This window comes from Helianthus annuus, chromosome 11 (assembly GCF_002127325.2).
Source record: "Helianthus annuus cultivar XRQ/B chromosome 11, HanXRQr2.0-SUNRISE, whole genome shotgun sequence".
Lineage (NCBI taxonomy): Eukaryota > Viridiplantae > Streptophyta > Magnoliopsida > Asterales > Asteraceae > Helianthus > Helianthus annuus.
Window position 1 is genome coordinate 161053931 of NC_035443.2, and position 17131 is coordinate 161071061.

At 37.1% G+C, this 17131-nt stretch overlaps 2 protein-coding genes across 2 annotated transcripts; both read left to right on the forward strand.

Annotated features, from left to right (window-relative positions):
- The first annotated feature begins 6254 nt into the window (after positions 1–6254).
- LOC110888649 (protein FAR1-RELATED SEQUENCE 5-like) lies at positions 6255–8286 on the forward strand. Its single transcript, XM_022136164.1, has 6 exons — positions 6255–6276; positions 6785–6810; positions 6921–7092; positions 7174–7591; positions 7721–7931; positions 8221–8286. Exons 1-6 carry the CDS (start codon positions 6255–6257, stop codon positions 8284–8286), a joined length of 915 nt encoding a protein of 304 aa, XP_021991856.1.
- A 43-nt stretch (positions 8287–8329) lies between these two features.
- Positions 8330–9607, forward strand: LOC110888650 (protein FAR1-RELATED SEQUENCE 5-like). The gene is made up of 2 exons (XM_022136166.1): positions 8330–8785; positions 8984–9607. Exons 1-2 carry the CDS (start codon positions 8330–8332, stop codon positions 9605–9607), a joined length of 1080 nt encoding a protein of 359 aa, XP_021991858.1.
- Positions 9608–17131: the final 7524 nt, after the last annotated feature.

The following is a 17131-nucleotide window of genomic DNA, read 5'->3' on the forward strand; positions in this document are numbered from 1 at the left end:
CAAAGCATGTGCTTGAGGGTTTGAAAGGCAGTCTCTTGTCCAGTTCCCCAAACAAAAGGCTTGTCTTTGTGCGTGAGAGCGGTAAGCGACACAATGATTTTAGAGAATCCTTCGATGAATCGGCGATAATAGCCCGCCAGTCCGAGAAAAGAACGGACTTCAGACGGGTTCTTAGGCGTAACCCAACTTTTAACACATTCAATCTTCGCGGGATCGACGTGAATACCTTGACTATTGACAATGTGACCGAGGAATTGAACCTCCTCCAGCCAGAATTCACACTTGGAGAACTTGGCATAGAGTCGATTCCCCTGGAGTAGCTCGAGAACCAAACGTAGATGTTGCGCGTGTTCGGCTTTCGACTTAGAATAGACCAGGACATCATCGATGAACACGATGATGAAGCGGTCGAGATAAGGTTTACACACGCGATTCATCAGATTCATAAAAACCACGGGTGCGTTGGTTAAACCAAAAGGCATAACAACGAACTTATAGTGGCCGTATCGAGTGCGAAAAGCGGTCTTGGGTATATCCTCCTCTTGTATGCGTAACTGGTGGTAGCCTGAGCGTAGATCGATCTTGGAGAAACACGTAGCACCTTGTAACTGATCAAACAAATCATCAATGCGAGGCAGGGGATAGCGGTTCTTGATCGTCAACTTATTCAACTCCCTATAGTCAATGCACAACCGGAACGACCCATCCTTCTTTTTGAAGAAAAGGACTGGCGCGCCCCAAGGAGAGGTGCTAGGGCGAATGAAGCCTTTATCAAGTAATTCCTGAAGCTGGCTCGATGGTTCGTGCATTTCGGACGGTGCGAGTCGATAAGGAGCTTTAGCAACAGGATTGGCTCCAAGAATGAGGTCGATACGAAAGTCGATATCACGACTTGGCGGCAGGCCAGGAAGATCATCAGGAGACACATTAGGAAATTCACGAACCACAGGAACGTGTTTCACTCCTGTCCTTCCTTTCTTTTCCTCCTCCGCTACTATAATATTAGCCAAGAAAGCTCTGTATTCCTTGCGGAGATACTTGCTGGCTTGAATTCATGACATGAGCTTGAGATCCTTCTAGAGAGTTTCACCATACACACAAAGTTGATCACCATTAGCGAGCGAGAATCGAATCATCTTATCGAAACAAACAACTTCAGCATCGTTTTCGCAAAGAAAGTCCATGCCTACTATGACATCAAAACTACCGAGCTCCATCGGAATAAGGTCGATAGGGAAGATGTGATTGTTGAGTTCGAGAGTACCATCACGAAGAACAGAGTTGACAGCGACGGTTCTTCCAGTGGCAACTTCAACATCGAACGTCAAGGGGAGATGGGAGTGTTTACGATTAAGGAGCTTATCGAATTCAAACGATACAAAACAGTTATCGACTCCAGTATCAAACAAACACGAAGCATAAATACCATTCACAAGGAACGTACCATTGACCACGTTGTTGTCAGCTTGGGCCTGGTGCACATTTATGTTGAAAGTTCGGGCACGGGCGGCCTGTTGCTGTTGTTGCTGAGGCTGTTGCTGCTGTTGCTGGGGTTGCTGCTGTTGTTGCTCTTGCTTCAAAACCCGATTGGGGCACATGTTTGCAAAGTGGTTGGGATCACCACACGCAAAGCAGACTCTAGCATTGATCGCGGGTGCAGGAGCCGCTTGTTGGCCTTGAGGAGCAGGAAGTAGAGCTTGATGAGCAGTAGTTGGAGCTGGTGCTTGTCGAGGACCGGTACGGCAGTTGGCGGTGAAGTGGCCGTACATGTTGCAGTGTATACAAAATCTGCAGGCGATTCCCACTGGATGATGGTAGGTACATGTCGGGCAAGCAGGGTGAGGACCAGTGTAAGCACGCTTTGCAGGCGGTGCTTGGGTAACTGGTGCTGCAGCTGATCGGTGTTGGGGTTGCTGCTAAGCTGGTACAGCTTGAAGCGGGGCAGCAGTGGTGACAGCACAGTTCTTGTTGCTGGAGTTGCTGTTGTTCTTCCTCTTGCGATGAGAGGCCTTTGAAGACTGAGGGGCGGCGGCGATTTCAGAGGTTGGTGCGGTGGTAGCTTGATACAAGTTCTTTGAGGCTTTGTCCCAGACACCAGCCTTGACTCGCTGGTCATTGATTTCAGCGGCGAGCAGATAAGCTTCCTCGATTGTTGTTGGTTTTCCAGCTTGCACAAAATCTGCGACACAGTCTGGCAGAGCTCGAATATACTTCTTGATCGTCACATCAGCAGTCTTGACTTGATCAGGACAGATTATACTGAGCTGCTTGAAGCGAGCAGTTAAAGCAGCATTGTCACCATCCTTCTGCTTTATATGCCAAAATTCATCCTCCAACTTTTGGCGCTCATGGGGAGGGCAGAACTCTTCCAACATGATGTTCTTCAACTCATCCCACGTCAAACCATAAGCTGCATCGTTTCCGCGTTTGTTTCTCTCGGCCGACCACCAATTTAGTGATCGGGATTGGAAGACGCCGGTAGCATTCAGAGTGCAGAGTTCGTCAGGACAGCCACTCTGGCGCAGGGTAACCTCGATTGAATCAAACCATTGAAATAAGGCCGTAGCACCATCTTCGCCAGTAAATTCTTTCGGTCCGCAGGCTTTAAACTGCTTGAAGCTAAAAGTAGCTTTGGGAGCATCGGTCCTGGACTCTTCAGAAGATTTGCTCACATTTTCGTACAGTTTATTGACGATTTGGGGAACAACCTTCGCCATTTGCCTAGCAACCATAGCGGCGAGGCATTTATCTGCTTGCTTTCGGCGAGTAGCTTGAGTAGCGCGAGATCCGGATGACGACATTGTCTGCAACAGACATCGCTACGGGACTCAACACAATTTTCGATTATTCCTAGTATTGTCTAGCGATTCACTATAAAGCTCAGGAACACGTATTCACATAAACACAGAATCACATAGGCACATAAACACTTAAGCACATAATCACGTAGAGCACGGAAACACATAAACATGTAGGGCACAGAAGCACATGAGATAGCCAGATTACAGAAACCTAGCTATATGTTGCACGTATTCCTTATCCTTCACAGCGCGTATAGCGATTAATTATAGCGATTGCGAGTATCGAGCAGCGATTGCGAATGATGTCCAGCGATTTGTTAGCGTGTTGAGGTAAATGTGCAGTGCGAGTCGTGTGTGTTGATTAAAGCGAAAAGCGAATAAATCACCAAAAAAATGGTAACACATAAAAAGATAAGATCACATAAAACACATAAAATCCACATAAAAAGCGACGAATATCAGAGTCGGCAGTTGCGAGCTCAGCATCAAAAACACATAAAATCGGTGATTGCGAGCTTGAAATCGAAAATAGATTGTCTAAGGTGTGTTAGACATTGACTATCCAGAGTGATTCGACTATTCACAAGGACTTTTGGTACACACTTTGACTTTCAGGACTATGTGCTCGCCTCGAATTTGGGCGAATGGCACGCATCCTTCCAGTTATAGCGCGACTTCAAGTTGTTGGAGTCTGTCAAGACTTTGGTGAGAGTTTTGTAAAACCAAAATAGAGAGCGGAATAAGTTGTCAAGGTTCGGTTTTCACCCTGACTTAACAAACTTTGTCCCGGTTTTTGTAAAGTAGAGAGGAAATTCACGTCAAAGTATGGATTTCATTCCTGATTCAAAGCAAATTCTCCTGTTTATAGATAAAAACGCGGGTCGAACAAGCGATTTAGTCGAGAGTTTGCGGTTTTCACACCTAATCTCGACCAAACCACTCGTTCATTCTAGAGTGCAGTGATAGTGTAGTGCAGACGAGAATAGCGAGAAATAGCAAGTAAGCTCGTACAAGACCCCTAAGGGTATGCACAAGTCGGTCTGTTGGTACTTAACTATAGACTAGGTCATTTCTAAGACATCGACCCAGACTAGGTCGAGTCTTGCCTAATTCCCTATAGTTATGGCTCTGATACCAATCTGTCACACCCCAACTGATGGCGGAAACATCGGGGCGCGACACTGAGCGAAACAGATTGTCCATGAGTATCCATAACAACTATTAATTACCAGATATTTAAAACGTCATGTCCCATACCATAACCTATCTAAATAAAACAGTTAATACAAATAATTGTCTCATAAACAAATTCTGTTCCGGTAACTCAGATTTCAAATAAGATAAATTGTTTATTTGTTTCTAGACTCTTTCCTAGCCTCGATTTCACAGCAAGCCAAGCATTTTAACATCCTAAGCACCTGCCACATACGTTAAATTAAAAGTCAATACACAAATGTAAAGGTGAGCATACAAGTTTAATAGATATAATAGAGTTAGAAATTGTTTACGCATAACCAGCACGTACAACGTGTGAAATGAAGCACGTAAGTTATTGACATGATCCTATCAATACCAATGACTGCGGGTTGACTGCGCAAGTCAGTTCGTAATACATATTCACCACTGTGAATCATGTGATTAGTTTTCCTTAACAACCCCTGAGTGAACAGGTGCTGAGTCCAAACTATAGTACTATCGTTGCTAAGGCAGGTAGACAGCAATCCATGTGTAAACATAACAAACAAGCATTCATTGAGTCACGTATACATGCAGTAGCGGATAGCGTTAAAAGTATTGCGTAGTGTGTTTGATGTGATTTAGAATAAGTAACGTACAAAAGTGCGTAAAGCAAAAAGGGTTCGAGTATACTCACAACGATGATGGATTGAAGGGAGCGCTAGAGTGAGTTTAGCCTGATCAGAATGATAGCATAAATGATAAGCGGGTGGTAATCCGATTGGATGGCAGTCCAATCGAATGGCCGGTCGATCGGGTGGCAATCCGTTTGGATGGTCATCCGATCGGATGGCCATTCGATTGGATTGTCACCTCGTTTGGTGTGGATGTGTTTGTGTATGATGTTTTTAACAGATCTTTGACATGTGTCGGACATAGAGAGCTTAACGGACCAAATTCTCTTAGCTTCTGATGGTGGTTTGCAGGAACAACATCTTGGCTTCTAATGGTGGTTTGCAGCAGCTCTCCCAAGATGCATTAGTTGGTAGCTTTGGGAAGGCTACCACTCCTAATTCTATTTCGCCAACAATTGGCGCTTCTCTTTTGCTTTAATAGCTGAGTTCTCTTTGTTGTTTTGTAGATTTGGTTTCCTAAATGTCTATATATGGAGTAGCTCTTTGGCTTCATATTCTTGCTGAATAGTATTGGGGTGCAATATTTGAGTGACATATGCTGGTGCTATGTCCGAAAACAGTTTTTTTTTGTCTGTGCTCAACATCTTGCGAGGTTGGCTCTTGTAATTGTTATATGTTTAATGGAAGTTTGTTTTGGCTGGTAGAAAAAAAAAAGAAAACTTATATACGCATCAACAAATGTGAAATAGCTATTGTGTTGTCATCACTAAAGAATAGCCCCTTGTAGCAAAATGAATTAACAGGTACATGTTACACCTACCAAAATGAATTAACAAGTACATGTGTAGGCTTTCGGGGGGCAAAATTTAAAGTGCACTAAGATTAACTTTATTTTACTAATTTCGTGAAAATAACATTAAAAAGCGAGGTACGGCTAATCATGCATCATGTGGTGGCGTTGATAGTCGAAAGACAAGGGGGCACATGCACTAATCAACTTTTGTCCCAATTGCTGAGTGTTATGTGCCTTACGTCCAAGGCTTGAGGCAATGAGTGTTATGTGCCTTATGTCCAAGGCTTGAGGCAAAACTACTTATCGAGTCGGGGGTCTCACCGAAAGAGGCTTCTCTATTCCTTTCGGGGTAGAGGTAAAGTTGTCAACGTCTTACCCTCCTCAGACCCTACCTTAGCTTGGCTATTGGTGGGATTTAATGATGATGATGATGATATTACACCTATCAATCAGAAATATTTTCCTAAATGGTAACTAAAATTAGTTTTAAATATATAATAATGAAAGATATACTTTAGATATTTTTTTAGATTAATGCATTCAAAATATTAACGTTTTTGTAAAGGAGTCAAGGGTGGGGATCAAATAGGAAGTTTATTTTCACTAGGAAGTATAGGAAGCAATCTTAGCCGTTCATCTGTTATTTTTAAAATTTTGGACGCGTGGGCTTTTTTGTCATTTTACATTATCATATCTTCTTTCTAATACTATGCTACATTTGTTACCTCTTCTCTTAGTTCATCAATTTCATAACAGAATGAGATTGTATAACCCTAAATCGCAATCGATCACAAATTCACCTTTTTTTCAAGCAATAATCTTGTTTCATTCGTCAATTCGACAACGTCAATGTCTTCTGCAGACTTTGTTGGTAAGTTTAGCTTCAATTTTGAGTAATTTTTTGTTATTTTGCCGAAATTCAATCTTTTACGTTTTATAATTCGTCTTTATGTTATTATTATTTGTTTTTTCATAAGTTTAATTATTATTGTTGTATAATTTAACATAATTTGTTTATTTTGTTTATTTTTGTTTGTTCATCAGTTATTGCGTTTTAATGAACTTGTTGTGTTTTATGATTTTATTCACATTATATGCATACAAACTTTAAATTCGTAATTGTTCTAATATAAAGCACATAACTGTCATTGTTGTACAATTTAACAGTTTTGTTCATTTTATACATTGTTTTGTTTGTTTATCATTTGTTTCGTTTTACTGAACTTATTGCGTTTTATGCTTTTAACCACATTAGATAATATACAAACTTTAAAGGTTTGTATTTTTTCAATTTTGAATAACATATTTTGAGATTTAACACTAAAAACATGATTATATAAGAGGTATGGTGTTTTATAATTATTTGTTAATTGTTTCAGATCACAACTCCAAATGGGAGGAACATGTATGCTTAAACAGTGGAAGAAAGTTTTCAAACCTAAAGTGAGTGGATCCATTAGACCTTCTGTTGGAATGTTTTTTAAATCATTTGATGAGGCTTTTGCGTTTTATCAGAGATATGCACTTGCTGCAGGTTTTTCTTCAAGAAAAAATACTTCTTGGAAAAATGGTGGTTTAGTGAAAATAAGATATATTGTCTACTCAAAAGAAGGATTTCATGTTAGCAAAGCAATAGATTCTGGTTCAGTTGATGAAAATAGTAAAAAGATTGTTAGACGTAATAGAGGTTAAAAAAGAGTTGGATGCAATGCTCATGTGAAATTAATATTATAGAACAATAATATGTTTAAAATCTACTACTTTGAAGAAGAACATAATCATATCTTTGTTGAAGATGAAGATATTCATTTCTTGCCTGCTGCCAGAAGTATTGAATATGTTAAAGAAAGTTTTATATCTGGATTGTCTGCAATCAATGTTGGACCTGTTAAAGCATTCAATATTATGAAAACAATGTATGGTGGTTTTGGTGAAGTTGGTGCTAGTAAAGTTGATTGTAAGAACTATAGAAGGGATTTGAATCTTTACATAGGTGAGTATGATGCAGAAGTGGTAGTTAGGCGTCTTATTAGGAAGAAAGAATGTTCTCTTGGTTTTATATGTGATTATGTTATTGGTGAAGATAGAAGATTGAAAGGACTTTTCTGGGCTGGTGAGCAATCAAAAACAAATTATACAGTATTTGGTGACATAATAGGTTTTGATGCTACTTATAAATCAAACAAGTAAGTTTTTTTTACTTTTATTGCGTTATATATTCCTGTTTTCTTTTTTTTTTCTAATGCATTATTTGTTTGTTTTATGTAGATATGATTTGGTTTTTGTACCATTTACTCGATTGATAATCATTTTAGGAATGTCACATTTGGTGGTGCATTACTTGGTTCTGAGACTGCAGATTCTTATCGATGGCTTTTAAGGTGCGTTGTTAATGCTTTTGGAAATGAGCCTAAAGTTGTTGTTACTGGTCAAGATGCTGCAATGAGGAGAGCTATTAAGGATGTTCTTTCAAGAAGTAGACATAGGTCATGTATGTGGCATATATGGGAGAAATTAAAGACAAAGGTATTAAACTGCGTTTTATGATCTATTAAACTGCAATTTTTATATAGGTTTATTGTTGCGTATTATGTATTATACAATAAGATCCCCAAACATTTTTATCAATATAATTGCGTTTTAATATAACAATACAATTGCGTTTTACCAATAATGTATAGTTTTATCATTTGCATGATATTGCGTTTTATTAGAAGAATAAAAGAAAACATGTTATGATCTTATAAACTGCAACTTTTTATATAGTTTAAATTTTTGCGTTTTATGTTTAATTATTTTATTGCTTTTTATACAGGTTGGTCCTGTTTTGTCATCCAACACTAAGTTTAATACAAAAAATGACTCGTGTTGTTTGGAATGATACTAGTATTCCAGAAGATTTTGAAACTGAGTGGCATTCAATAATGTCTACTTTTGGATTGGAAAATCATGAATGGTTAAAAGATATGTACGATCTTCGATTTGATTGGATACCCTCTTATTACCATGGAGAGAATTTGGCTGGTCTTATGCGTACTACGTCTAGATGTGAAAGCGAGAATTATTTCTTTGGTCAGTTTTGTAATCCAAGATGTACACTTGTTGAATTTTTCACTCATTTTGAGACTGCAATGGATTTTCAATGGCATGAGCATAGGAGGAATGATCATGATACAAGGTATATTCAGTCTAAGACCTGGGGTGACTTTGTATTGGAGAAACAAGCATCAGAAATATATACCAAAACAATTTTTAAAGATATTCAGATTGAAATTGATGCTGCCATTACAAAGTGTATGTCAAAGACTCATGATACTGTGGGTGATGTTCAATATTATGAAATAAAGGATTTCAAACAGCCATGCACATCTTTATTCAAGGTAATTTTTTAAACTAACATTGTTTTAAACATCTATTGCGTTTTATGTTTTCATCATTAGTTGCGTTTTATCATTATGTCTATTGCGTTTTAATATTATATGATCATATGTTTAATTTTTTTATTATATTTATTAGTATTCATTGCGTTTTATATTACATTTCACTAATTTTATATAGTATTTTAATTTTTATTACAGGTTCAATACAACAAACAAGAAGATGGTTTAAGTATAAGTTGTACTTGCAAACGATTTGAACAATTTGGTTTATTGTGCCGCCATATATTTTATGTTCTACGGTATGATGATATAAATGAGTTTCCTAGAAGATATGTTCTTAGAAGATGGATGAGAGATGTTGTTTCGAATGGCTCAATTCATTGCAATATTCGGTTTGATGAAATTGGTAGGAGTAGTGAAATTGATAAAGTTTTTAGAGAAATCGTTGTAGCAAATGAATATGTGGTTAATAGGTTGGTTGGGGATTTAAATGAGCCGTGGCGTTACAGAGATCATATTACAGGTTATATTGATAAAGCGGATGAGGTTATGGTTGTTGCGCCACCTCCTAGTCGCAAAGATAGGTTTGCTGATATGGGAGGGAACTTAGAAAAGTCTGATTCTATGATTCGTGTCCCGATCAAAATAAGGACAAAAGAATGCGGTGTACAAAAAAGGATTAAGTCTAATCGTGAGGTTGCAATTCAGAAATCATCAAAGATCCAGAAATCGTGCCGTGTATGTGGTGGAAAAGGACATAACAGTCGCACATGTAAAGAGAAGGTTTCTTCTAATGCTATAGGGTCTAGCAATACAATGTAAGTTTGTATAAAAATTCTAATATTAATAAAAAAGATTTGTTATTGCGTTTTATGATGTATATGTTTCAGCTATTTTTGTTATTGCGTTTTGTGATATCCTACATAAATATCAACTATTTTTTTTAATTGCGTTTTATGATAACAACAATGAATTGCTATTGTGTTTTATACATATAACAATATACAACAAGTAGAATTTTTTGTTTATTGCGTTTTATGATAACAACAATGAATTAATATTACTTTATCAACACAGAACAAATTAAACATGAACAACAAGTGGATATCTTAAATATTGCGTGATATAGATGATAAAAGTGAAAAACAAAGATGATGAATAAAACACTATCATCACCTGTTTACAAACCACAAAATTACTTCTATCATTTTTGTTCTAGTACCCTAAAAACATCAAATAAAAATTACTAGCATAACAAACCACAACCACCGGAAAGCAACATCAAATAAAAATTACTAGCATATCATGGATCAAAGTTGGTTTCTTCTTCAGATGAGTACCCTAAGCTTCCATTTGGGATTTCCTCATCACTTTCAGATTGAGTCCAAAGTTCAACCTGTGATTTTACCTCCTTCTGGAGCCTCTCTGCAAATTTGCTTGCAGAGTTGTTGATGATTGGAATTTCAGATAACTGCTTCAAAAAGCTTATATCCTCACTGGAAGATATGTCTTTTGGGTCGTATAGCTCCACATCGCTATTGGCCCAAGTCACTGAAATTTTAAAAGTGTCCTCAATGAACTCCCAAGATGTAACTTGTGTGTCTTCAATTGCTATTTCATTCGGATTTCCATACCTTTTGTGCAGAATTTTGATAGTGCAACTGCCTGATCTGTGTAACATGCTGGTGGTATTCCTAGTTGATTCATCTTTCTCAAAACATTCTCACTGCAGTTTTCTAGAACAGAAGCAACGAAATGATATATTATTTTGTGACCATCATGAAACTGAAGAACGAAATGTTCTCTTTGAACCCACCAAACTGATAATTCTTGATTAGCCATTTGTGTGTGTTTGTGGTTGGGTATTGGCGTAAGAGGAATGTGAATATAATTTAGGGTTTTTGTTCTTATATAATGGATTGGTCGAGGGATTGGAATTAAGTGTGGTAATAATGATTATATTTCAGTTTTTTCTTTGAATTGATTGTTCAATCATACAGTATTTTATCAGGAATCCAAAAATCTTTTTAAGTTGCCTCTGATAATAATGATTATTATTTTTTGTCTTATCAATTTTATTGATTAGTTTTATTTGGATACCCAAAATATTTTAGATTTTCGCAGTGAACGAATTACAAAATATTCTAAATTAGTATTAGCGATAAAAACATTAATATAAATTATATTATTGCAAATGTAATATATTTAAACATTATAAATATTAACTATATAGTTTTTCTTTCAAATATTTATGCGAATAGCATTCTCTCCTTTAATTTAATATAATATTAGTTAAATTTAATTAATATAATAATTAGTTCTACAATAATTCTAATGGGTATCTAATATTATAATTAATAACTGTAGTTCATTTTTTTAAGATGTGTTAGGAATTATATTAATTTACTAATAGTATTATTAATATATTATTTATTATATTAATATCTAATATTATTATCATTAATATATTGTATTGTAAAAAAACTTCAATATTTAAATGATGTAAAGATAATTAGGTTCTTAACGGGTTCGATCAATCCAATCAGAGAACCTCTCTACCTTTGCATTTATGATTCTAATTTCTAGATCTATTATCAAAATGCATATCAGGATTTAAAAATTAAAAAAAGTAGTTAATCTTAAGCTATCCATGTTCATCTAAATTGCAATCTATAAACATCACCGCTAATAACAGTTTTAACTTTACCAAAGCATAGAGGTTTACCATTTCTATTAATATAAAATACCATACTACCACTATTACTCTTCAATATTTCAAAAAAAAAAATATGAATATTTTCATAACAAAGTCATACTTGCTATGAACGAAGTTGTACAGAAAGTAAATGATCACCTACTTTCATTGCTTCCCGACAGAGAAAAAGAATAACTAAGTTATGTAAATTGGTGCACGTATAAAAATAAATGACTTGTGTAAATTTGTGTAGATATTGTAAATTTACATGATTTCTATCTTTAGATCTATGTAATACACATGCTTATAATCAGTAATAATTTAATACAAGTCTATACTCATCAGATGTCCTAAATGGAGTTATATTTTTAGGCTTGCCAAACTATTGATAGTTACTAAAGGTCAGTGTTTCAGTGACGTTATCAAGAAATACTGATGGAAATAATGGTTTATGTAATGGAACTCGACTTTAGGCCCTATTACGGTTTGATCAGGTTATTTAGGCATCATATTATCTTATCTGGAAGTAATATTGGCACTTGAATGTTTATCCCTAGATTTCGTTTAATACCGCCAAATCTAAGGATTCAGTCTAAATTGATAAGAAAACAGTTTCCTCTCACTCTATGTCTTGCCATGTAAAGTTGGTTTGTTTATAAAAGAATCGGTTTTTAGTAATGACCAATTGTTGCGTCATTTATGGTAAAATAAATCACTTATGTAAATTTATAAAGATAATATAAAATTAAATAATTTATAATTTTATATCCTTAAACTAGTGTAGTAGACGGGTCTAATAATCTAGTATGGTAATATATGATTAAAAAAAAAACCAAATTTACTCTTGAATCAAGACTAGAACCACAGGGGCCTTTTGTGCCAAAGTATGGAACCTTGTTTAAAGCACGTGCGAGCCAGAAAGAAATCTCATCTTCTATACGTAGTCTTCCGGGAAATTTGGGAATATCCAGCGGGTTTCCAAACCAAAAAGATCGGACAAATCAGACGTTTATTCTTTTTTTGGCTCCTATTAATCTCGAATCAATCCTCTAATTTCTCCTTATTTTATAACAATTTTTTTATAACTATACAATACCAAATCAATTGAACTCAACCATCATTAGTACTCTAGTGGTGGCCACGGGTATTTAAGTTTCATCTATAGTGGGTCCGGGTGAGTTTTCCCCTCCAGGTCTCAAGTTCGAGTCTGGGTGATAAGGGTTTCTCATTGAGACAATGTATGCTAGACCTCCTGACATTCACGAATAATTCACACCTTTCAAAAAAAATCAACTCAACTCAAATGAATCAGATATTCTTTTCCTCAATCGCGAATCTTACCATAACGTTGTGTTGGTATGGCGGCGTACTGCGAGAAGTCGGGAATGAATATGGGGGGAGCGCCCCCCCTGTGCGGATGTGCAAATGCAGCCAGTTTGTTGGACTGGGGGAGTGTTCCCTGTAGGTCCTATGTTTGGAGGGGTAAGGTTTTCTCCTGTAGCATTCTGTTGACGATCAGACATGATCTTCAAGAAAGAGAGATGGAAACAAGTGCTAAGAGTAGCGGTGGGTGCCAATGATGAAACAGTAGTTAACCAAGGGAGGTTAATTCACTGGTCTCGTCAAGTAGGGTTAATCCCTTCTTTCCAAGGATCGATGGCTGGATCGTCCGCTTGATCTGTCTCCTGCACACGGGAAACACATCGTGACTCGTAACAAGGAGGATGGGGTGGGGGGTGCTCCTTGTTACCACTCTCCGACGTGAGAATCAGTAATTTTCTTGAGAGAAAAGTGTGTGATAGTAGTATGAGTGAGAGAGTTTGATAAGCGATACCTCAAACCTGGTCTGGGATTGGTATTTATAGCCGAGTAGTGAAGGAGGGTGATTGAGTGGCTAGACTGATAGCGTGTAGCCCTTTGCAGGTATGTCAGGCTTATCGGTCACCAAGGTGATGCCACGTTCCATTACGACTGTCAGTTTGTGTGCCAGCGTTGCTTACGTGTGGGCTGACAGGCGACTGCCATTGGTGCCACTTGCTGTTACGATGTCAGTCCCACTTGCCCTGTGGATAGGATGCAGTGCTGGGCCGCATTGCTATCTGTGGTAACTGCAGTCGTTTTCGCTTCCCTTACTTTGGCAAAGATGTCTATAGGATGCGGCGCCAGGCCGCATCACCATATGCAGTAACCATTGTTGTTACCTAGATCCCTTGTCGTGACGAAATGTTTATAGGATGCGGTGTTAAACCGCATCACGGCGTATGACATCCATTTTCATACACAAGGTAAGTCTTCTCATCACTTGACCGATTGGATTCGGTATCTTTGTTCGCGCGTGCCCGCACGGACGCAGATAAGTTCTTGCTGGTGGGAGTATTTGATAAGGGTGATGGTCACTCGCGACTGCTTTGGTGCGAGATCTAGTACCATACCCCTTCAAATACGTGCAAATACCAACTTGTGTAGTTTATATGTTACGTGTTATTTTTTTGTTTATCATTTGGTACATTACATTCATGAGACAATTACATATGGATCCATTGGCTCATCTATTCCCCATTACCATGAGCGGAATCTGACGTCGCCAACACAAGAGATTAACTCCGTTTGATTGAGCTCGAATCTTGCAATATGAACCAGCACACCATAATACCGTGCACATTCACATACAGTTGAGTTGATTAGTGTTTGAGATTGCGCATCGTTTGTTAGTGCATTTATGTCTATCGCCTCCGTCAATCAAGTTCGTAGCAGAAACAGATTAAATCATAGCTTTATATTGTTATAAGTAGGAAAAGGCAAGGTGGCAATTCTGTAAATAATGAGATATCTCATTATATCCCTTGGCCTATAAATAGAACTCTTAGAAATAGAGTTTAAGACTTTTGCTCATGTGGAACTTTGGAGAGCTAGAGCTAGAGAGAGAAAGTCCAGAGAGAGAAAGTGTCAACGTGATTTAGGTTCTTGTACGATTTCAAATCTTTCAATAGAATCACCATTTATATTACGTTCTCGTGTGTTCGGTCACGTTCGTGTATGGATTCCGCATGTCACACGTTCGGTTCACAATCGTTTCGGAGTCGAAAACCAGTCCTACAAGTGGTATCAGAGCAGGAGCTCGATTGCACGGATCAAACGCACAATTTCGTATACGAATTCATCTGATTCAGATCAAAAATCGCATCAGAGTTGCTCAATTTCTTCATCTTTTACATCTCTTCACGTTTTTATTAGAAAATCGCATTAAACGACTTTTTACGGTTAAAATCGGCTAATTTTTGGATATGTTGTGCGAAAATACTTGATCTACAAACCTACAAATTTTCAGATCTTAATTCTAAGCCGTTTGGGAGAAATCTAAAATTTTTGATCGAAAAAGTTGATAAGATGTCTAGTGTTGCTGTTGGTATTCATTTAGATGTCATCCGATTGGACTACAGTCCGAACGAGCAGTAGTCCGATCCAAAGCACCATTCTTTCATTTAAGTCGTTGACCTGTTGACTGCTATCCGATCGGAGTATAATCCGATCGGGCAGTAATCCGATCCATATTTCACTTGTTTTCATTTCATTAAAGTCAACATGTTCAGTTAATCATTCTATTCCATTTATTACATCACGTGATTACTTTGGCTTTATTGAAATTGATTGATGTTGTTGATTAAGTGGATATTGAGTTCTAATAGAATTCATTGAGTAATATTGATTGTCAGCCATTGATTACATAAATCAATACATTGCATGTGATATTTGTTGATCAACTTTTCTTAACTACTGCAACCCATGTGAACATTTCAGTTAAATAATTACACTCGGTCAAATAGTTTTGCATGCATTATATGGTAAGATCAGATCTCATGTGATGCACATTAAATGTTGATTGAATTTAATGTTTTGAAATGAAGGACCAATAGGAGAATTATATGAACAGAATTTCTCGGCCATTATTTTGAAGATATCAAATTTTCACATGAATTAAAGTTGACAGTTTGTGAGATAATATTAAAATTCAAAGTTCATTGTTTAGGTCAAAAAGTCAACGAGCTACCCGATCGGATCTCTGTCTGATCCGTTGCATCTTATTTGTCTGGTAGTGCCACTCGATCGGACAACTCACTCATATAGTTTTGTATTGTAGTGCCACTCGATCGGACAACTCACTCATATAGGTTTTTATCTTATAGTGCTACTCGATCGGACATCATTGTCTAATTCCTTGCATTTTTTTTGAAGTGCCACAAAGTTACTCGATCTGTAGGATCGTTTTACCAACCAAAACGAGTCGTTAAGAGGTGTTCTACTCAATGTGAAAGGCGGAAACAGACATTTAGAGTTAGAAATTCAGCTAGATATTCACTTTAATTGTCTTTCTGATTGATTTGACAAAGTTTTACAGTGAAACGACACTTCGGCAGCACTTCGGCTCTGGAAACACACATACAAGAATGACTCAAACGAAATTACATGTCCCCTATATATAGCCAAGCTAATTTCGCACCAAACGGTTCAAAAAGAAATCAGGTACATGCGAAATTACAATTCCACACGAAATTACAAAGTAATTTCGTGCGAAATTACCTGATTACCATTCCATGCGAAATTAACTATTTCATGCGAAATTATATGTTTTCTTGATTTACGAGCCCTGATCTAACTACAAACATACAAGACTCGATACAAGACGAAGTCTACAGACGCAAGCACCAACAGACTCCCCCTCGGATGTTGACGAGTCTTCAGTGTCGAGTCTTCAACGTCTTCAGTCTTTATCAGTCTGACAACTCTTTCTAAAGTATCTGACATTGTAAAACATCCTTTCTCTCTCCCTACTCTTTTCATCAGCACCTACAGATAACTTTCCCTCGGATGTTGATCTTTAGACTCCCCTTTTCGATATGCTGGGATCACAGTGTGGCTTTTTGAAAACACAGAGTCCTCAGGTATCAGAACCTGGCTTTCTATCACTCAGAATCAGGATCTGAAACCTGGCTATCCTGCACATCCTCTACCTCACAATAAATTTCACAAATTTAAAATTTGACAAATTTATATATCACATGCAGAAATAGAATGATTTAACATTTTGAAAACTTCTGATGACCACTTGTAGGCCAAACACTCAAAATTTGTTCTTACTATACACAAACTCCCCCTTACGAAATGTGCATCATGTTTAGCACTCGGAATTTTGAAAATCAGCTCTCCAGCATCAGTTGTCGAAAATCTTTTTGAATATTTCAAAAATTTATGCTAAAACACACTTAAACTCTTTTTGGATTTTTGAATATAATAAAATGCAGTCAACAAATATTTACAGACAATATTTTTGTGAGTTTGTGTAAGAGGATCATATCAGTTTTTGAGACAAATCATTAACATCGTTAAGCTTTAAACATTTTAAGCTCTAAACAATTCACTTAGATTGTCAATATACTGATCCACTTAAATTTTTACACAAAGTTCAACTGTTTCGAGATACGAGATTAATGTTTAAAAACTTAAACTCATTCGCGTGTCCCATCACTTGAATATACTCCCGTATCCAGATCCCAATATTCAGTCTTACAGGTGAGTATACCTAGATGATATCTGTCAAAGGGTTTGCGAAACCACGAGAGCTCAGGTCATAACTTCCGTTCGTGCAGAGAGAT